Genomic DNA, 22199 nt, shown 5'->3' with positions numbered 1-22199 from the left:
TCTGCCAGTTAGGTCTTCTCTGGAAATACCTGATTTTATCACTTCCACTTCTCAGAGTGTTTTCTTCTGAATCATCAGTTGTAAATGAATCATAGAATCCTAGAATGGCCTGGGTTGCAAAGGAGCACAATGCTCATCCAGTTCCAACCCCCTGCTATGTGCAGGGTCGCCAACCAGCAGCCCAGGCTGCCCAGAGCCACATCCAGCCTGGCCTTGAATGCCTGCAGGGATGGGGCATCCACAGCCTCCTTGGGCAACCTGTTCCAGTGCCTCTCCACCCTCTGGCTGAAAAACTTCCTCCTAATATCCAGCCTAAACCTCCCCTGTCTCAGTTTAACACCATTCCCCCTTGTCCTATCACTATTCACCCTCGTAAACACCCGTTCCATCATTCCCATTGTTGATAACAGAATTTGGAAAAAGCTCTTGGTCTCCATTGTGCATTTCCCAAAGCTGCTCTTGTGATGTTCTTAGACAGTTGAGTGCACACCCATACGGTTTTGTCTTTTTTATTTTTCTTAAGCACCTGGTGCACTTGTAGGAGCTTAGTGCTCCATGCACACAACATGTTCTCAGAGTGAACTTAGCAGGAAGCTTTTCCTGAGAGTTTCAGTGGAAATGAAAGATGAAGTCAGCTCTTCTTCCTAAAAGCCTGTGGATTGTGCCCAGTGCTGGATTCTGAACCTGCACTACTTGGGGGGCTGGATAGTGAGCAGGGGTGTCCCCTGCCTACAAAGCTGGGATGAGGCTTTGAGCTTTGAGTTGAGTAACTTTTGCATAAGCCTGGTTTTATAAAACTTGAAGCGTAGGTTTGAGACTTTTTATCAGGGGATGGAAGGTCTTTAATCTCATTTGAACTCTACTAAGATGCTCGAGTCTTTCTAGGAAAGATGAAGAAAACTGGTAAATGATTGAGAAGATTGCCTAAAATTCTGCTTCTCTTTCCCACGGTGTTTGAGAAAGTTGTTTTATCTTTTCTACTGTGTTTCCCTGCAAGAATTTCAAATGGATTTACAACCCCATTTCTTTATAAGTTTTTTTGCTGGTTAAGGGAAAGGAAAGTCTGTCATGTTAGGCTGGCTTGGTAGGAAGATCAATGGAGCAGCACTGATGCCTGCGAAAACCTCTTCTCTGTGTGGTTGTGTGACTTGAAACTTCGTATTAATGCTGGTGGAAAACCTGTAATGGTTGGCACCTTCAGTTACTTGTGAGCATGCATTCAATTTATTGAAGATTTCGAGATGAAATTCCATGCCAGAAAACACTTAACTAGCAACTTCTTTATCGCAGTATAGTCGTAACGTGGCTTTTATTTTGCTGAGTGCTATGGGTATTGAGTGACAGCTTTTTTTCTGGGATGTTTTTGTGCTGAATGCCCAAACCTGTGTAGAACTGTGTGAAGTTCACACACTGGAAGTGTCTTGCGATATCCTGCAGTCGCAGATCTTTACAAAGAAGGTAAATGAGTTCTATTTTGCAGATGTCTTTGGGGCAGCCACAGGCCATCCAGCATGTCCCATGTTAGGAGGAGAAATGAAGATCGGGTCTTTCCACTTCCTTATGCTCATTGTCTTCTCCCCATGGATGCTACCTCATTTTTAATGGTTTACAGCTTCCAGTTTTAACTGTGTGAGTTCTCTGACATCTACAGAAATGTATCAGCTTTTCAGCCTGCTGGAAGACCTTAGTTTGTTTTGTGAAAGTGGAAGAAACTTATGATGAAGGAGAGGAGCCCTTACTAGAGAGTGCTTTCCCCGAATCCCTCTTGTCCCTGTTTGCAAGGGCTGTAGGTTTTGTTTGCTCGTCTCCATTTATCTCAGTTACGTTCTCTGAGGAACTCCATAAGCTGCTCTTATGTGGATGCCCAATCTTTGATAGGCAGAACAAACCATGTGGGGACACTGCTGTGGTTGCACTAGGGGATACGATCAGTGTTCAGGTATTGATGATCAAGCTGATGATTCAGCTTGATGAAGAGGTTGACTAGTGTATGCTACTTTTGTTTCAAACCTGCCAGGAATATTATATCTAAATGGAAATATGTATACCTGGGGTGGGATTAGAAAAATACCAGTCTGTATAGAGCCTGTGATTTTCTAGAGAGCAGCTTTAACCGTAGTCACAGCTGTCAGTCCTTGGATGAGACGTGGCTGAACTGGTTGTGCTGCCCTCCATCCCATTCTCCAGGGTAACTTCCTATAGGACAGACCTCCCAAAAAACCATGCTTCCAAAGAGCAGAGCCCATAATGCAACCAGCAGAGTGAGTGCAATGGGATTCCTGGGCTGAATCTGACCTCTGGGCTTCCCAAGCTACCTGCAACATCCAGCTCATTTGGGAACAAGAGCTGAAGTCCATCTAGCTGCAGATGGCACCCACTGTCTCCTTTCCCACTCCCTGGTGGGTGCCTCTCCATCCCAGGGCTATGGGTGCTGCAATCCCTGCCCAAGCTTGAGACAGTCCAACCTCCCTTAGGGAAGCTCTGCTAATGCTGTCCATCATGAATAGCTCTAATCCACTCTTTATGCAGGGCCTCAATGAACTTAAGGCTGCATCACTGCTCATGTGTCCTCCAGCACAGAGCATCCCGTTAAAGGCATGACTCTCTGGCTCAGCCTACCATGACCTGCTGTGTCATTGCTCATCAAGGTTTTGGAACTGAATTGAATACTGGGAGTTTTTGTGGCGTTTGTGGAGAAAAAGCCAGCTTGGCTCACCAGCCGTTCACTATTTGGTGCCTTGCAAACACATGGGATGGCTAAGGTGTGCTCTTCCTAATTGCAATTCTCTGCAAAGAAATTATTAGGGATATATTAACCATATGATGTTTTGGAAGGATGCTGGGTGGCAGTCATAATTTCTGCTGCTACAGTGTTTAAAAAAAAAAAAAAAAAAAAAAAAAGGACAATAAAGTAGGCTCTTTTTTTTTTTTGTTGGAAAAGAAGATTTCATGTTATCTGTGTTTGCAGGCTTTCTGGCTCATATGCTGGAGGAATCCTTGCTGCGGGGGTGTTTTCATTTTCTCGTCTAACATGGCAGTGGTCCATCACGGCGGAGGTTTTTAGCTTAAACAATCTGTTTGTGGGGCTGCTTATGGCTCTTACCGTGCATTTTGAGGAGGCATCCACTGCAAAAGAGAGATCAAAGGTAAAGCATCTCAAGCAAAGTGAATAGTTTTTTATTATTATTATTTTTCAATTAGTTATGACGAGTCTGTTTAATTTCCTATCCATTTAGTCCTGATTCAGTTTTGTTAAGCAAAGGAGGGCAGGTTTTGGGGCTGGGTTCAGCGGTGTTGATCCTTGACCCACCTGCATTTTCAGAAGTGCCAAACATTTAAAAATCTGTGCACGTTGCTTAAGGGTTTTGTTGGGACACACTGGATGGGCATTTTTGTGTTGCTTTACACGTAGAGGATAGGAATGGAAAAAGCAGAATCGTTTTCATCTAAATGTTTTAGCACAAAGTTTAATTTTCTGCATCAAAGACTCAAAGTAGGCTGTGAGTGCTCAAGGTTTTGTTGGTAGAACTGTTATTTTTCCCCAAGGGTAAATAGATACGTCTTACAGAAAAATTCATCTAGACAGAATCCCACGTTTCTAATGAAAAACAGAAACGGCCAATTTTTCTGTCAGTTCTGTGCAGTTCAATGTATACTCTTTTGAAATGAAAAGTACCCCAAAATAATGTCATTATTAAATACAGAGACAATTCATGCTGTATTCACTACTTTGGGAGCAGACCAGGCGGTCAGATGGCTTTACTCACCAGTCTTGTTCTTTCTACTTTGCTTTGCCTGAACATCTGATCTCCTCTCTACTTACTGACTTGCCTGCTGTGACTCCTATAAATTGTGTGAATAAAAGGATTTTTGTTAGGCTAACCTAGAATTTCAGGAGCCCACAGTGGTAGTTTACTCAGCTTTGCGAGTGATCAAATAACACGTTTTGTCACTGGCTAGAGAAGCCTTGTTTCATCACTGGATTTATTTATTTTTTTCCTATTTTCTACTCAATTCTGTCCCAAGATCCCTAGAGACTGGACTCCATGGAGATGGAGTTGGGCATTTTCCAAGCTGCTCCCGTGCCTGGCGCACCCAGTTTCCAATGGGATTTTCGAATGAGTTTTCCAGAAGTAGTCAGTGAGCTTATTTCCTTTTTTTTTGGGGTGTCCAGCACCCTACAACTCAAAGAGGTCAGGCTACAAACAGCAAGTTGACAACACTTTTCAGAAATCTGACTTTCTTGCTAGCGTTGAATTGCGGGATCACTAAGGTTGGAAAAGGTTTCCAAGATCACCAAGTCCATTCCCAACCCATTCCCACCATGCCCACTGCCCTCAGTGCCACATCTCCACAGTTCTGGAACACCTCCAGGGATGGTGACTGCACCACCTCTCTGTTCCTGCTCACTCTTGCTGAGATTTTTTTCCTAATATCCAGCCTGAAACATCTTTAGCAGTGTGCTTGGAGTTCACCAATATACTCAAAGAAGTACTGAGGTGTCCCACATCCTGCAGGGCAGCTCTGAAGACCACAAAGGTTTTTTTTTTTTTTGAAGTTATAGCAGGTTTTTCTTTGACAAAGCAACATCCAGTGTTAAATTCTAATTAAAAACTACCGGGTGATCCCATCTCCACATGAAGGCAAATGTTTACACCTCACATGCCATTGTCACTAGTGACTGAAATAAGCAGGACTGAGCAGAGCTTACGGCCACTTAGGGTGGAGAGATGCTTTCTGTAGCATCAGCCCAGGATGATCACAGTGCTGGTAATAAAGCTAAATAAAGTGAGTACGAGAAATACCCTGCATAGTCTGGACACATTACCTCTGTTATCAGAAAACAAACTCTGAAATGGAATTATGCTCTTGGGTGATACTGTTTTTAATTCCCTTTGCTTAGCAAGTTTGTGTGGCCCTGACTTTAGCCATCTGTGCCTGCAGAAGAGGGAAGAATTAACTCCTGTTACATAAAATTATATCTTCATACATAGAAATGGCATAATTATTTTTATGGCATAATTATTTTTATGGCATAAAAATTAACTGAAGTCACCTGCGTTGTTGGTATTACAACCAACCAGTGCTCACAGGTGTGTTTTGACTCATTCTCTACATCTGCTGTGGGCTGCATTGATGCTGCTTTGGCGTGTGGCTCTTTTTGCAAACTGTGAAGAGTAATTACGAGGTGTTTCTTGTTTTTTTTTCCCTTCCAGATCGCCAAGCTTGGTGCCTTTTGCTGCGGCCTCAGTTTGTGCAATCAGCACACGATAGTGCTTTATATTGCTTGTATTGTACCTTGGGTTCTCTTCCTGCTCTTCAGAAAGACGGTGCGTATTTTGCTGACTCACAGCTGTTTTAGCTTGCTTTAAGGCACTGGCTTATGACTGGAGATGAGTTTCTTTGTGTTGATTCCCTGGTGATAGCAAATGAAAGCTGCATTGACTTGTTGTCCACAAGTTGTGTGTGTTGTCCACATACTTGTTGTGTGACTGCTGTCAGCAAAGACGCAAAGAATTAGCAGCCCAGCGTAAGGATGCTGCCGGTGCTGATCTCATGGAGTTCTCTTCAGCATGCCACTGAGATATGCCAGGCTTGGTTGCCTCCAGCTCTGGCACTGCTAGGACTGGAGTCTTGCAAGAGGCTCTTTTGGAGAAGGTTCAGGAGCGCCATGAGGATGATCTGATGGCTGGAGCACCTTTCCTATGAAGACAGGCTGAAGGAACCGAGCTCGATCAGCCTGGAAAAGGCTGCAGGGAGACCTCACTGAGGCCTTCTAGTATTTAAAGGGAGTTTATAAACATGAGGGAAATCAACTTTTTACGTGGGTAGGTAGTGATAGGACAAGGGGGAATGGTTTTAAACTAAAGGAAAGGAGATTTAGATTAGATGTTCTTCACTGAGAGAGTGTTGAGCTGCTGGAACGGGCTGCCCAGAGAGGCTGTGGATGCCCCATCCTTGGAGGTGTTTAAGGCCAGGTTGGATGAGGCTCTGGGCAATTTGATCTAGTACTTGACTTAGCAGCTGACAACCTTGCCTATGGCAGGGGGGTTGATGATCCTTGAGCTCCCTTCCAACACAAGCCATGACTCTATGAACTCTCAGGTGAGGCGCCTGGCTTGTGCCAGCTGGAGAAGACCAAGGCAAAATTGACCTTTAGTGAACAACAAGCCCTGAAGTGGTCAGATGTCCTGGAATCACAGAGTGATTGGAGGTTGGAAGAGACTTCTGGAGGTCATCTCCTCGTTCATTGCAAGGGAGTTGGACTAGATGACCTTAAAGTTCCCTTCCTACTCAAATGATTCTGATCCAGCCCCTGCTCAAACAAGAACAGAACACCCAGAAATGCTTCCATGTCATCTACTAGAAGATCCCTTTCTCAGGATGTCCCTCATTTCACACCTCTTTGTTAAGCTCGTTAATTGAATAAGGTGAAAAGACCTTTTTGCATACCTGGCTCAGGAAGGTGATGTGCATCCATCTGGATGAGGTTCCATGGTAACATTTAGGGACTTTGCAGTGCTCTTGTCAGATGTAGGTGGTCTTCTGCAGATGGCTTTGTTGGGCTGGGTGCAGATATGTTGTAGGAACTCTGCTCTGAAAAGTGCTGCATATCTCAAAAGATTTAGGTACTAATATCACTTTACAAGTGTACCCTTCTGCCTTCTACCTTTAGATGACAGTTGGGCAGCTTTGTGCTGGGATGCTCCTGCTTGTATTTCTACACACTTAGCCTGGCAGATCAGGTGTGGTTCTACACAGTGGCACAGCTTATAGCTAAGCCTAGAGTGAAGTGTGTGAGCAGCAAGAGATAAGATGCAGTTCATACAAGCTTGATGCAAAAGTCCAGTGCTTCTAGCAAAAGCCCTGCAGATTTCCTGTTTCCTTTAACAAAGTGATGGTTCATGCAGTGTATTTTTCTTCTTTAAAGACAGTTGTTGTTTTTTAACCAGGGAGGTGCACAGATCTCTGTGATTTCCAGCAGGGAGAATGCTTCTGCAACATAATGTTCCTGGGAACAGGAAAGCATGCTGCAGAAAGCCACCTAATAATAAGATATTTGATCAAAAACAGTGCCTTTCAGTTAAAAATCAATTTAAGAAATCGCCAGTCTTCTAAAGAAATTTTGGCCACCAACTTTATCAGGCTACTTTCTCTGCTCTGTAGGTCGTTGCTCTGAATGCTGAATGGTGTCTATTCCACAAAACCCCAAATTCTGAACAAGTATTTGATTGACAGGACGGTGGCTAATGATAAAGCAAGCGTGCAATATTCTAGGGTGGGATTTTCCAAAGCACTTAAAGGAGTTAGGCACAGAAGTCCCTTTGAAAGTCTTGTCTTCCTGACCCCTTAGGCAATCTTGAAAATCCCACCCCAAAAGTTGGCCTATCCAATTTAGCCAATGTAATCATGATAAAGTAAATGGCAAAACTGACTCCTGATGATGGTGATGATGTGTGTAGTTGTACTAGAGCAGCATTTTTTTTTTTGCCAGATGGAATACCAGCCAACTCTTAATCACTGCAAAGTGGGTTATCTCAGCCTTGCAGTGCTTCAGCCATCTATGCATGTCATGCCATGATTTAAATGTGAAAGATGCAATGAGTATGATACTCATGAGTCCTAGCTAATATTATTTGCTTCACTTAAATTTCACCCTGCCATGCAAAGGAGATCAGTTTGATGCAGTTTCCTAGTAATCCACAAAATCATAAGGTTTAACATAGCATTTTGTAGGGACTTACTATAAATTGAGAGATCAGCTCTGTGTAAATATATTTGATGTTTTTTCTTTATCTGTTCTTGAAGTTCCAGCGTGATTAAACTAAAATAAACATTGTTATGCAATATGACATATTTTGGTGCAGGAATTGTCCCTAGGCCATTTGCTGAAGTTGGGTTTATGCTTCTTGGCTGGTTTGCTGCCTTATCTCTATCTGCCGGCTTCGTCCTACCTCAATCGAGCCCGTTGGACATGGGGAGACCAGACGACTTTTCAAGGATTTTTGACCCACTTTCTCAGGGAGGAATATGGGACATTCAATCTGGTAAATAAAGATCATTTCCTACAAGGCTTTCTTTTGAGTAATGCGGTAGCAGAACCTTTCTGTTCGTGGTGTTAAATAGCTTGGAAGTAAAGAAAAAAAAAAAAAATTGGAAATTTCTTTTAAAAATAATTTCCTGATTTCGACCTTTGGATCTGTCAGATTTTCTGGGTGTGGGTTAGATGGGTGGGAAAGCAAGACCTGATTCTCTTTGTCTTTATGGGATGAGCCGTATTATTTACCAGGGGCTGTCCACATATATCATATTTATAAAAACCCAAAGACCAAGGCTTTCCTTGAGAGAAATGGCAACACCTGTTTTGTGTTTTTCTTATTTTAAGACAAATATTTGGCTTTTTTTTTTTTTAATCATTTTAAACTCACCTATTGAAAGGGGCTGCAAGCAGTTTTTCATTGCTTTAACCTTAAAAGGGATTCCTCTAACTTACATCTCAGTAATGTTGCATTGAAATGAATGGTAGGTTTGGGGGAACCTCAGAATCCTTTGCTCTGAATTATTCTGTCTGCTTTGTGCTCTTGTAAAGAGAGGGAGATATGATATAACTGTTTGCAGAGAGTAGGATTTGCATCTTTCTGCTCCAACCCAAACTGGGTTCTGAGCTCCAGCTACACAAGGGGAGCAGTGCCCAGCACCCCTTCTTTCCATCCTGTCTCAGAGTTCTATGCAGAATGCTGGGAATAAAATAAAGGGTTGTGTTTTACAAAGCATGGTGCTCCTTCAGAGATAAGATCCACCCTCTGAAGGACTTCTGAGGCTTCCCCGTTCTGTTCCCAGACCTCTCCTGAGAATTAGGTTCTGTTGGGCAGAGCAATACCAAGGTATACAAATCCCTTGACTGCTTTCTCCACTAGATCTGATGGATTCAAATTGATGTTCAGGAAGCTTAAGGATGGGCCGTGTGTAATCCCACACCACAAATTGTATTTATGTTGAACTGGTCTGAAACTGGAGCAGTACATGCAGCAAAATCCGAGTGTTTGGTCCTAATGCTGGTTGGGCTAATGCCACAGCCATCCTCTGACACTTTTACGTTTTTAACTATTTTTTTAAATGTAATGTACTATTCCATTTTTATTGAGATTAAATACACCTTCCAGACTTCCTGAATCATAGCCAGGGAAGTGATGGAGGCACCGTCCCTGGAGGTGTTCAAGAATGGTGGAGATGTGGCACAGAGGGATGTGGGCAGTGAGCATCATGGGGGTGGGTTAGGGTTAGACTTCACCTTAGAAGTCTTCTCCAAGTAGGTAAGGAAATAGAAATTGAGGCCCACCTGATGCTCCGAGGCTGTGGGGAGATGCCCCCAGTCATGCACTTTTAGTGGAGCTCACAGCTAAGCCATATGATGTGCTCTGGTCACAGGGTAAAGAGTTGGGTTCATCTGGGCGGTGAACCATGCACCATTTGCAAAATGTAAAACAAAAAAAATGGAGGAAAATTTTGCAGTGAACGTTCGAGTCATTTGCTGTCTTTGGTTTTGCTTAAGCAATACCTGTTCCTGTGATCAGTGTGGTACCATTTGAAGGAGCTCTAGAGCAGCCCTTTACGCTCAGGGCTCTGCAGACAGAAAGCGGAAAGACTTTTTCTTTCCCCAGTCATTGTGTGAATTTCTCATGGCTTTTCTTTCTTTTTAATCCAGGCCAAGTCCGAGACTGGATCCAGTATGAGAGATATGCTGGTGTGAGTAAAATCATGACTATTCCACTGCTGGGGATTCACAATCCTGGCTTGTTCCTGTTTCTGGTAGACTCAACCCCAGCAGAACAGGGGTGCTGCCATACAGCTGCCCTGTTTTCTCACTGCACTGAATGCAGGCACTGTGTTGAGGGTCATGCAGACATGCACTGATTTCCCCACAGCTTCCAGCTGGAGCAGATGAGGTCGGAGCTGTCCCTTCCTGTCCTTGCCCTGGCATTCATGGCCTGTTTCAGCACAGCACTGCCGTAAGTTGGAGGGGATTATTCACTCCCACCTGCATTTCCTTACTGGCCAACCATGAGCTTTATGTACTTTCTCTGTCGTGTGCCACATGGAGCTATTCTGCTTCCTTGGGCAGAAATTTCAGCTGTTATCCTGTGTTATTGTCAAAGAGCAAAACAGCCCTGCACCTGATTACCCTGTGACTCTGTAGATGCCTTAAAAATCTTGAGGTCCTGATGGCTGCGTGCTCTAAAAAACAGAAGTTTCATAAATTGCAAAAGTAAAGAAAAACCGACCAGCTCCTTGCATTAAACACATTCAGATATGCAGAGAGACAGCTGTCTTCATGCACACACAACTTTTTCCTACTTTTGATCTTGCCACTATAGTGCTACGTTATTTTTTTATAGGATAAAGCAACAGAAATCACCCGTGATTTGTCTCTTCACTGGAATGCTCTGTGTTTATTCACTCTTTTTTGCCTGGAGAGCAAATTTGGATGTTACAAAGCCTCTGTTTCTGGGAGTGGTAAGTTTCACTCTGAAAATTGCTCTGGGGTGTTGGTTTTTGGAAGCAGCCTCCTTCATGCTTCGTTAGCTGTTGGGTCCCTTGCGAATCAAGAGCAGGTGGTTGTCTTGGAGATGCACAGGGTGCAAGCATGCAGCTACATTTTCTGTTCCCTTTTAGCTGGGGAAGCATAAATATGGTCTCTGGGTATGTAGATAGATAATGTATGTTTAAAAGGAAGAATTAAGAGCAAGTTTTTCACACAGAGTGTGGTGACACGCTGGAACAGGTTGCCCAAGGAGGTTGTGGATGCCCCATCCCTGCAGGCATTCAAGGCCAGGCTGGATGTGGCTCTGGGCAGCCTGGGCTGCTGGTTGGCGACCCTGCACATAGCAGGGGGTTAAAACTAGATGATCATTGTGTTCCTTTTCAACCCAGGCCATTCTATGAATAAAGGAAAGAAACTTTTCCTTTCCTTATCTCTATCTGCCCTTCAGTTGTGAGCTTTTCAGCTTGGAGACTATCCCACTCCAAAAGTGTAGACTTGCATATTACCACATCAGCTGGCATAAGCCACCTTCTGTCCTAGGTGGAACGGTTCTGGATGCAGAGCAATGTGGCTGTGGCTGTGCTGGCAGGGCTGGGGCTGGCTGCTCTCATGTCCCTCGGAGGTGCTGTGCTGCAGGGCAGCCGGGTGCTGCCATGGCTGGAGTGGCTTTGTGCTGGGGCTCTCGTTGCTGCTCGAGTTTGGGCCAACTATAGGTAAGACATCCTCTGGGGCATCACCTTCTCCTTCTCATGCTTTGCTTCAAGTTTCCCGGTATTTCTTCTTAGTTTTTCTTTCTTTTTTAAAATGAATTACATCTTATCACGTAAGGCTTCCTTATTCCATAACCACGCTGAGAACTCTGCAGTGGGTTCAAATACTTACTATGTACTGGCACTTCCAGCTCCAAATCTTTACATTTAGCCCAAGAAGAAAAATTAGAAAAAAAAGATCAGAATTAAGATGAATGCATTCACTGTGTGTGTATTTCTGCAAAACCATAGTGGCATGTCTCTTGTTCTAGCTTCTGGGGGACAGTAATCTAAAGGCTTCATGTTTATATCTTCTAAGTGGAGATGATGCTTTTCAGCCAGATCTGACCAAGGGGAAGGACCTCGCCACTGGATGCCTATTGCATAAAATAGTTCTAAAGATGGGCAAAACCATGCAAGTGCCTGGCTTTAACATGTTCTTTTTCATCTGTTTTCTTCAGTGATTGTGATCAGAGCAACAATTACATTGTTGATAAGTTTGCAAGAAACCTGCTGTCCTCTATGCCAATGGGTGCAGTGATTTTGCTAAGAGGAGACTTACCTGGGAACACCCTTCGTTACCTGCATTATGTTGAAGGAGTGAGGCCAGATATCACATTAGTGGACCAAGAGGTAGGTTCAGAAGGTGATACTGAATGAGGCAACATGGCAGATATCCAGTTGTTGCACAGGGTTGATGTTTACCTTGCTGAGAAAGCTTCACCCTTTCTGTTTTCAGAAAACTGCATGTTGGGAGCAGTCTGGAGGGCTGAGAGTCAGCCAGCAGCCCTTGGGCAGTGGGACTTTGGGCTTTCTCACAACTGCTGGTGTAAAATGGATGGAAACCGTGCTCCTTGTTTTAATTACGATAATGTTTTTGGTGATAGATGATGACTTATGAATGGTATTTACCCAAGCTGGCAAAGCATTTACCTGGTGTTCATTTTCCTGGAAACCGTTGGAACCCTGTGGAAGGAATATTACCCGATGGGAAACTTGCTTTTAATCTCCACCGTTTCCTCAGAGCAAATAAACAGTAAGCATTTCTTTCATATGTAACAGCTTTCCTAAAATCTTCAACCTTTTTCTCTTGAAATTGTTTATGGAACAGCTTGGTGCTGCATCCAAAAGACCAATTTTCTCTACTGACTTCCTCCCCAGTGGTGAGATTATTTTTGCAATTAAAGCAAATATCTGTGCGGAAGTAACTCCATCCAGATATAATGTTGTTCAGTGTTGTTGAACAATATTATATCTTGCTGAACAAGGTATAATACTCTCGTTGTTTTGAGGTAAGTTTGGATTTTAGGAAGGAAAAATAAGAAAGTGATTGGCAGAGAATATTTATGGATTTTTTTTTTTCTTTTGCTGACACAATTTGTCACAAAAAAAAAAAAAAAAAAAAGGAAACATTCCTGTGTACTCAAAATGATGATGGTTGGAGAGTAAATTGCTGCAGCTTCTCCTTCCTGAACATTGTGGCCAAGTGATTAGCATAGAATGAATGTATTCCAGGAATAATCATCATATAAAAATAGCTTAGTAAGAGTGGAGAAAGGATTAGATACTCCCATGAATAAGAATAGCATCTGCATTTAGACTAGCTGGGGCGAGCGTGGGGAGGCAGAGAAGCAGGGCCAGGTGCCATTGGGACGAAGTGGGCTTTTCTCCTGCTTCTGGCACGGAGGTAAGGTGTGGCACAGAGAGGACATCTCCCCTGGAGGTCCCTCCTGCTCTGGTGCACGAGGTGTGCAGTACCATGGGGGTATTTATTTGCCTGCAGAGCTGTTCTGCAGTGCCCCAGAGACGTGCACATTCTGATGTGAGATGCTCTGGATGGGTACCTGTGCTGCAGAAAGTAATAGAATCGTAGATTTGTTTGAGTTGGAAGGAACTCTTAACAGTCATCTAGTTCAGCTCCCCCGCACTGAACAGAGACATCTACAGCTGTGCTTCTTGAAACCTGTCTGCTGCACCAACCTGGGGTGGATGGGCAGCTCAAGCACGTGGGATTGCCCAGGGCCTCTGACGTGGCTTCAACATTCCTCTCTCTGTTCCTTTTTTTGGCAGTAAAGAAGTGTTTGTCTGCATAGGTCTTCATGAAGGGGACTCAACCTGGAAGAGGAGTTACTCGCTTTGGCCATGGGGTATCTGTGAGAAATTGGTTCCTTCTGATGCTGTCTTTGACCCAGAGGAGTGGATTCGTCTGACAAGAAATCTCTATAACTGGACTGAAGAATATGGGAGGTATGAGGCAGAGGCACAGCTCTGTGCCTTCCTGCTTGCTATTCCTCATGACCACATTCATTGCAGTGTTAGAGAAATTAAATGTGAGCTTTAATCTTAATGCTTTGTGTTTTGGAACACACAATATCTCTGCATGTGTTGTTTTTTTGTTTTTTGCTAGTGTTAAAAATGGTGAGGATGTTTCTAGTCAACTGTCAGGTCCAATTCTGATCCTAAAACTTGATTGGGAGCCCAAAACCATTGAAGACACGGGACACCCAAAGCTTTAAGTGTTGTAGACTGAGCTATGATGGAATGGTAAAAATCATCTCTCACTTTGTGGATAGCTGGGATGCTGTGAAACACCTGATGTAAACACCAGAGGCTCCCCCTGTGCAGGGAGAGGGATAAAGTTTTATGAATGACTGAGGATCAGCTGAATTCCCTGCTGTCAGAGCCGTAGGCTTCATGACAGGTTTTCTGCTGCCTGGGAGGTCTGTCACTGCGTGGGCTAGAAGGGATGATTGTGCAGTGAGCAAAACACAATGACATGGATCTGATGGCTGAATTTTGTTTTAATTCCCGTTTAGTTTCAAGCCCTCTTCCTGGGAAGCTGTCGCCAATGAGGAGATGTGGCAAGCCAGGTGATGCTCCTTTGCTTTCCAGTGCGTGGAAATACACACGTACGCTATCAAGCAGGCAGCTTGATAGTGCACAGCCTTATTGGATCATAATGTGCCAAACTTCAGAAGGAAAACAGTGGTTTCATTCACCTAAAGGTTCTGCTCAAAGCATCTTGAAGAACAGAGGATAGTTTGGGCATACCCTGGAAAGAAATCTGTTTCACTAATGACTTGAAAAAGTCTTGTTTACTGTCCCATACAATTAAAGAGCTTTATGGACATGTTGAAGATGTGATCAGGAGATGTGAGCTGGTCATGTTAAGCAGTTGCTATAAAGTATTTTCTTATTCTCCTAGGATGAAAACAGCTTTCTTTATATTTGGCCTTGCAGAAACTGCCAGTGTGCCTGCAGAAATGAAAGCAAAGCTGTACACGTTGGCATACACTGTAAGTCGTATTTTTTATTTTTTTTTTTTAATTCTTTTGACCACATGGAAATATCACAGTGTATCTAGATAGGCTGTCCTGTAATCTGCATTCTCTCTCATTCATCCAAATCAGGAGCATAGCAGATTCAAAGAGATTTGTTCAGGGATTTTATCCATTCCTGCTTGCCCTCTTGGTCACAGAGGATGCCAAAAGCTAACCAGTCAACACCCTCCTTTTGCTATAATTATGTTGTCTGCGCTGGGCTCCAAACCCATGCCAAGAGATTGCTTGTCCTAAAGTCCCCTCTATGCACTTGTCCTCTCTGTCATTACACAGTCTTGCATCTGAGCCAGCAAGTGTAAAATCCGACAGTCTTCTCACTGCAAATTAATTCTGCTGCATTTCACAGCAGAGAATGACACACGTAAGCTGGTGTAGGTACCTCAATAAATACTGCACTGCCAGAGATGCCAGCAGATGCACGAAATGATCAGTGTGTGTCAGCAGAGAGGAGATGTTTTATACCCCAGCAAACAGTCTGGAAATAGCTTCCTTTAAAGTTTTGCCCATTTTGCTGTCATTTTTGCTGTTCTGTTCCGCGAAGTTCCCAGGCATGATGTTGAGCTTACCAATATTGCCACTTAGCAAACCCTCCTCTGCAAACTCTTCTCCTGTTAAGGATGGTTGAGGGAACTGGGCTTGTTTAGCTTGGAGAAGAGAAGGCTCCGGGGAGACCTCATTGTGGCCTTTCAGTACTTGAAGAGAGTGTGTAAACAGGAGGAATGGCTGTTTATGAGGATGGATAGAGATAGGACATGGGGGAATGGTTTTAAAGTGAGACAGGGGAGGTTTAGGTTGGATATGAGGAGGAAGTTTTTCAGCCAGAGGGTGGTGAGGCACTGGAACAGGTTGCCCAAGGAGGCTGTGGATGCCCCATCCCTGCAGGCATTCAAGGCCAGGCTGGATGTGGCTCTGGGCAGCCTGGGCTGCTGGTTGGTGACCTGCACATAGCAGGGGGTTGAAATGAGATGATCACTGTGCTCCTTTTCAACCCAGGCCATTCTATGATTCAAACTGCTCACATCCTGTTGAAGGTGTCTCGATCTCCTCGAACACTGAGTCAGTGTTTTTGCAGGCGCAGCAGGGAAATCCATCTTTGCCCAGCTTGGTTCCCTCTTGGGGAAGGGCATAATGTGCTCTGGGGTTATCTCGATTCTCTGTAATGTTTCTAAACAAACAGCTGCTGCACAAAATCCCTGGATTTTGGATTCACACTACCACACATCACATGGCAAACACACAGTGAGTTTCAGAAATGCTCTGACTCTGGATGATGTAGACATCTTAGTAGCATCTGTTCATTTGTGGGCAGTTCTGAAGCACTGTTAAGAGCTGTTGGTCCCCTTTGTTTGCTTAATTTGTCCCCCTTCTTCTTCTTCTTTTTTTTTTTTTTTGCCATTTAACAGTCGTACAAAGAAATTGTCAGCTCTCATCCACATCACCCAGTGAACTGGCACAAAAACTACGCGATAGCCTGCGAGAGGATGTTGCGTCTCCATCGGGTGGGTGAGGACCCCGAGGCGTTGCTCTCCGAAACCGTTAAACATTTCCTCCTCTACACCCAGAAAGCAGAGGATGATCCCCAGCGACAGGATATTCTACAGGCTGTGAATCACCTCCAGAAGGAGCTGCAGGGGCTGAGGGAAATGAAAGCTGAGCTGAAGCGGCAAGCTGGGTAGTGGCTGTTCCACTGTGCTCCTTCTGAGGTGCTGAGAATTTTGAGGTCCAGAGCTTTGAGTTGGTCACGGACAATGTGAGAATGTTGGTAAAAGGTGACAAAAAGAGCAGAGGGCTCTTCAGGAACGTACTGTTGTTTGTTATCTGATTGCTGTTGCCGAATGAACAGTTTGTATGTGAGGAAAGCTCATCACAAAATAAAATACGGTGTTTCAAGAAGAGTGTTTCCTCCTAAAGGCAGCACTGTGAAAATCATTTAGATTTGTTTATGGATTCATCATCATTTATAGATGCAAAAATATATGTTTTGCCCTTAAACATTGCTGCTGTTGTCGAGCAAAGAATTTTACTAGATTTTTCCATCAGGACAAGCGTGCAGGATGGAGCCCTTGCAGGAGCATGACTGTGTGCTGTTTCAGGTGCCCTCCGTGCCCTGGCTGTGCCTTTGTGGTGCTGCCAAAATGACCCCCAGGAAACAAATGCAGCAACTGGCGTGGGGTGATGGTGTTGGGTGGAGACAAACCCAGCTCACTGCAGGGAGGGCTGTTTTCATTGCACTGGGATTTTATGCTGTGATAGACTTCACTGCACTGGTTTTCCTGTAGCAAGTAATTTATGTTTTTCTTCATAAACCAGTGTGAGTATATGCAGCATCATGGCATCTCCTGTGCTGTGTGAGTCTGGGGTAGGGAGGCTGCGGTGCTGACATCCATCCTGCTTTCCATTCTGCCCCAAAGGCCAAGGAGGACTCAGTTCCCAAGAGCTCAGCTTCATATTTTCCAAAAAATGACATGAAATAGCTTGTCTTTCAAGGTTCTGTCAGTTAATATGTCTTACAAAGGCTTAAAACAGACACTGAGCTCTGGTGGTGTTACTGGAAGTGCATGTTTGGCAAAAAGTTTTCATACTTTGCTCCTCCATCCTCTGAAATCTCAGCATGGTGGTTTTATGGGAGAGAAACTGCTGTCAGTCCTGGGTTGCATTTGGGTTAGTAAACTTTTTGGAGAAGGCAGAAGTATTTCTGTAAGGATCACGTTACTGGGTGGCTCTGCTGGGAGCTTTGTGGGGATGCTTCCTTGCAGAACTTGGTGTGTAGTTTGAGTGCTGGATGTGCAGTGCTGTGCACACGTATAGGTGCAGTTTTTGGTGCTTGTGTAGTTGCTGAACTTAACAGATCTTTAAGAGAAGATGGCTTTTGTTGGTCCCTCTAACTTGAGCACTAACTTGAGTGCTGTATATATATAAAAATCAAACTGTTCTTTGGATTCTTTTATTTTTCTTTGTTTTTCTCCCTTTCATCCCAGTTTATTTTCACGGTATGATTTCCATAGCGATTCTCCCCTGTCCTTCTATGAAACAATTCCTGTCCGAGCAGCAGGTAAGAAATGACCAATGAAAAAGAAAAATAAAACTTGGGCTTGTGAGTTGCAAAGGGGAGAGTGAAGAAGAGCGGTTCAGGGGTGTCTTTTTAACTCTTTGTGTTGTAATTGACTACATTTCAGGTCGACTGTGCCTCACTTAAATCTCTTCCTTTTTGTCAGTTCCTGCAGAAGTGTTTGTACAGAGGGAGAGAATGTCATACATTCCTCCATGCAGCTTTCTCAAGGCTGACTTTCTTCTCACTTCTCAGAATCAGTCCTTCAGGCTGACAGAAAAGCATTAGGAATCCAATTTTTGAGTGCTTTTGTTACCTGCATTATTGAGAATCCATTCAAGCAACTATATTGAGCCAAGAGTTTTCTTTATCTTGATTCGATGCCTCTCCTTAGCTGCATAGTCTTGAAATAATTGGAAGCTTTTGTGAATTCTACTATCTGCTTGGGAGAAAAGAGGGGCTCTACAAAGGTATGTAAGCCGCAGTCTGCTTCAAGTGATGTATCACAGTGTATTGTAAAAAGCAGCAATGCAAACTGCAAGCAGAACTTTCCCACCGGCCCATGCATTCCCAGGTGTGAGCAGCAGTGGAAGCGTTGATGCTTTTTTTAAGGAGCGAGACCAGAAATGCTTGCATCTGTGAGTGCTGCTACCGTCTGAATTGCGTGCACGTGCGAACACGGGTGGCTGTGCTGGATGCTCAGCTGGAAGGTATCACCGATGGCAGATTGCAAAGGTGAAAACGTTTAACGGAGAAGGAAGTGTGAGATTTCCTCCTGCGAATCTGTTCCAATTAGATTTGCTGGTGCTTTCAGACGAAGCCGTGTGTGTGTTAGTAAGCCCGTTTGCTGAAAGGCAGTGCTGAGGGATGCTGGCAGAAGTTTAATTTTTATCAGCTCCTCTTAGGTGGCACCCCTAAGTTTATCAAACAAGCAAAGCTGATTTGCTCTTCGTTAGTCTCAGTTGCATGCGTTGGTTGCCAAGTAAACAGGATTTTGCATTTTCCTAATTGCTTTCATATTTGTGTTTTACCTCTATTTGTTCTCTTGCAGAACCGGCCCTAATAATTAGTCAGACTCCTGCTGCCTAGACCTTAAAAAAAAAAAAAAAAAAAAAGTGAAGGGGGGAGACTTCAGAGGGCTTTTTCTCCCTTATAAATTCATTTTTGTTACAAGCATCTTTTATACATATTACTAAAGCGAGCGCACTAAGAAATGCAAATAATAGTTCTTTATTTTATTATGACAGTTAATTAATAGCAACCTGTTTTAATGAATAAAGTCACTCAGAGTCCTTCAGCACTTCCTAAGTAGAGGCCAGAATCTGTAGGGATTCTTTTTTCCCCCCCATTGTATAGCTCCTAGACTCCGTGCGCTATATAGGGCCTGTATAGAAATGCTCGCTAATGAAGAGGGAGGGCGAGGAACTTGTCTGCATTCAAAGATCACTGGTGAGTCATTCAGCGAGAAAAGGCCCCTTGCTAGGAATAGTCACAGTTCCGCGGCATTGTGCTAGCAAAAGGGTTTGATCAAAGGTCTCCTGCGGAGCTTGCATGGTTTCCTTTCATACGACGACCATAATTAAAACCACTAATTCTCTTTTAAAATGCTGCAGGATGCCATGTAGGCATCTGTCTGGAGTGTCCTTTGTGCTGTCGGGAGCTGTTAAGGACCAGCGCCGAGGGCTTTTCAGCGACATGCCAGTCAGGAAGGTGATTCGACACAAGGGTGCCTCTGAAGGCTTGACAGGGCCTTGACTACACAATCCGCGCTGAATTTGCCCCTTGTCAGCTGCCAGTAAATAAATCTCAAAGGGGGAAAAGCTGAAGTTTCATTACCTGATCCCCGGGGCTTTGTTGGTTTTGGCATCGCCCAGGGGGAAGCCCTGGCCCTGCGGGGCTGGGGCTGGAGGTGGCCATTGGGGCTGCGTTGGGCGCGGGGCCGTTTGAAGCCCGTCAATACTTGTAACAGTTCAGCTGTTGGGAAGACAAATAAATGGAAGAGCCCATTAATCCCCTTTGGGTACCCGGTGCCTTTTGCCCTTTTATCACAGCCTTATTAGGTTGCTACTCATCTTGAACCAGGAGGAATGAATTGAGGTTGTTGAGCGCTAATTGGCAAAGACTTTTCATCGTGGGCCAAGAACTTTCACTGACTTGAAAGTAACTTCGCCGTGGGGAGGATCAGCGAATTCTTGCCTTGCCATTAAAACAAAACCCCCAAATCCCATCGTGATTCAGCGCGGTCTTTAAAAAGAAATAAAGGGAGGCAATTGCTAAATCGTCGGGCTTGGCCTCCGTCAAGATGTTGGTAACTTATATTTGCTGCTGAAAGGAGAGTCGTGGAGCCGGATGCTGAGCAGAGCGATCCATCCTGAAACACAGCTGAAATCCCCGTGCCTCACGGCCGCACACATCCATTACCAAAACCTGCTCGAGAGGGTCTGTAGGGTGGCACAGGTATTTGGGATGGCTTGCAGCTGCTTGACCGTCAAGCAGAATGATGCTGAAGTTACAGCAGCACAGGGACAGCGCTGGCTGCCATTGATTCATCCCTGGGTTTGGTGAGAAATGAGTTATAGCTAGGATGTGCTTCAGGACGGAACCGTTTTTGTGTTCTTGTGTGAGTTGTTGTTTGCGTTGCTTTCGGTAAATGCTGTGTCGATTTGAATGTACTTAACGCCCTACTTCCCCGTCTTCCCCACTGCAGTTTCAAAACGAATAAAACTCACCAGGTCATGTAAACATTTCATCTGTTGGAAGTGTTGTGGGCCACCTCAGCCTGAAGACATCAGGCAGGGGGTAGAGAGCACAAAACCCTATTGCTATGTTCCCCAGCCTCTGCATCTCTAAGATTCAGGAAACAAGGCACCCACGTTACAGATGGCATCTCTGAGTGATGCCTATGGGGATGGGAAGCCCTCAGCGTGGCCTGGCTGCAGCCCACCCCAGGGACCTGCAGAGTTGGAGCTTGGCACAGTGCTAGGAGAGCAAACAAAGACTAAAGCTGCTCTGCTCACAGCAGGGGATGAAGATGTCCTTGTCAGTACCCTCCGAAAGGCTGTTTGGTTTAGATCTGCCCAGCAAAGCTGGAGCGAGCGCTTGCAGCACTGCCCTTGCCAGCTTGGTACATGGAGCAACCATGCTTTGTGATCACCAACGGCCATGCAGAGAGGATGAGGAATGCCAGTGGCACAGTGTCCTTCACACATTGCCTCTCGTGCATGAGTAGTTGTGCAGGTTTTGGACAGCTGTGACACACTGTTTGTCAGATAGGGCAGCAACTAGCCAATTTTCAGGAGGGAAAAACACATCGAAGGGGAAGAAGCCCTCCATTTAGATTGCTCGGGGGCCTTTTGTTTATTTCTCCTCTTTGTCTTGGCCTTTGATTTAGCAGCAAAACCACTTTGTACGAAGCGTATAGTAAAAGTACAGAGTAGTATAAAAAGCTCATCTGTAGAACTGCTGCTCCTGAAACCTCCTCAGGGAGGGTCTGCTGCCTAATTCAGACCACAAGGTGGATCTGTGTGCCCAAATTGGTACAATTTTTTCCTAAAATTTGTAATTTTTTCCCTTGCTGCCTCTTGACTCCTCTGCTGTATTCAAACCTGACATTTCAAAAAAGGCCTGTTCAAAATGGAGTGAAAACAAGAATGAGTACAAATTGGAATAACTTGTTTCAGGTGAGTGGAAGTGAGGGAATTTCATACAATTGTAGAATATCCTAAGTTGGAAGAGACCCACAGTGTTCATTGAGTCCAACCCCTGGCTCCATGCAGCACCACCCAAAATTCAAATTTGTATTTGAAAATGTATTTCTGAGAGTGTGGTCCAAATGCTTCTTGAAATCTGGCACTGAACTGGGGCCATGACCACAATTCGTGCTGGTGGTGGGCTGGTGGGAGATAGCACATACTGGTCTCCATCCAGAGAACTTCTTCAGCCCATTCCTAACAAATCTGAGAATGTGTCTTTTGTCAGGTTGAACCAGCTCAACACAGAGTTAACAGTCGTCAGTGAATTTGTGTTTGTAAATCTTTGTTGGCCCCACTAGAAGTAAGGAAGAGACACAATGGCCTTGAGGAAGATGAAGCTACTTGGTGCACAGGAGTGTTGTCGTTGATGGATAAAGCATGAGGCAATAAGGTGCTTCTCAGGAGATGTTCTTCACTGAAGATTATTTCTTACCACCATTTAGGAAAGGAAAAGTAAGAATCAGAATTTTAATTTTGATCCTTAAAATTGAGGTTATTCGATTAGGCCAAGCTGCCCTTGGATTTCACTGCAGATTGATTCTGATGGAGGTAAGTCCATTTTTACAGAGTGAACCTTGAGTAACTGACTAAACAAAGAGAAACTCTTCCTCTCTTGGGAGGTCCAGAGGGGAGATCAGAGCCTCCTTGGTACTGTATATCACAGTGCCCTGAAATACTAAGGTGCTTATGCTGAAATTTGTTCAACACACCCCTCCCACACGCCACATCAAGTCTCCTCCAAACCTACCTTGTCCTGTTCTCTAT

General features: G+C 44.4%; 1 protein-coding gene across 3 annotated transcripts in view; it reads left to right on the top strand.

Annotated features, from left to right (window-relative positions):
- The window catches only part of TMEM260 (transmembrane protein 260), a 33081-nt gene extending 12657 nt beyond the window's left edge, over nucleotides 1-20424 (top strand). For 2 of the 3 annotated variants that reach the window (XM_031605392.2, XM_090141880.1), the window contains 13 exons: nucleotides 2969-3146; nucleotides 5217-5330; nucleotides 7869-8048; nucleotides 9707-9747; nucleotides 9927-10010; nucleotides 10398-10515; nucleotides 11084-11256; nucleotides 11754-11925; nucleotides 12180-12328; nucleotides 13363-13539; nucleotides 14109-14162; nucleotides 14498-14588; nucleotides 16037-20424. In XM_031605392.2, the coding sequence (XP_031461252.2) occupies nucleotides 2969-3146; nucleotides 5217-5330; nucleotides 7869-8048; nucleotides 9707-9747; nucleotides 9927-10010; nucleotides 10398-10515; nucleotides 11084-11256; nucleotides 11754-11925; nucleotides 12180-12328; nucleotides 13363-13539; nucleotides 14109-14162; nucleotides 14498-14588; nucleotides 16037-16309 (1804 nt within the window). In that variant the 3' untranslated portion in view covers nucleotides 16310-20424. The remainder of the gene's footprint in view (nucleotides 1-2968; nucleotides 3147-5216; nucleotides 5331-7868; nucleotides 8049-9706; nucleotides 9748-9926; nucleotides 10011-10397; nucleotides 10516-11083; nucleotides 11257-11753; nucleotides 11926-12179; nucleotides 12329-13362; nucleotides 13540-14108; nucleotides 14163-14497; nucleotides 14589-16036) is intronic. The other variant, XM_031605393.2, reaches the window with a different exon arrangement.
- Nucleotides 20425-22199: the final 1775 nt, after the last annotated feature.

The sequence above is a fragment of the Phasianus colchicus genome, chromosome 5, assembly GCF_987193195.1.
Source record: "Phasianus colchicus chromosome 5, bPhaCol1.hap1.1, whole genome shotgun sequence".
Lineage (NCBI taxonomy): Eukaryota > Metazoa > Chordata > Aves > Galliformes > Phasianidae > Phasianus > Phasianus colchicus.
The sequence above is the reverse complement of the archived record's forward strand: the minus strand, read 5'-3'. Positions and strand labels throughout refer to the sequence as shown.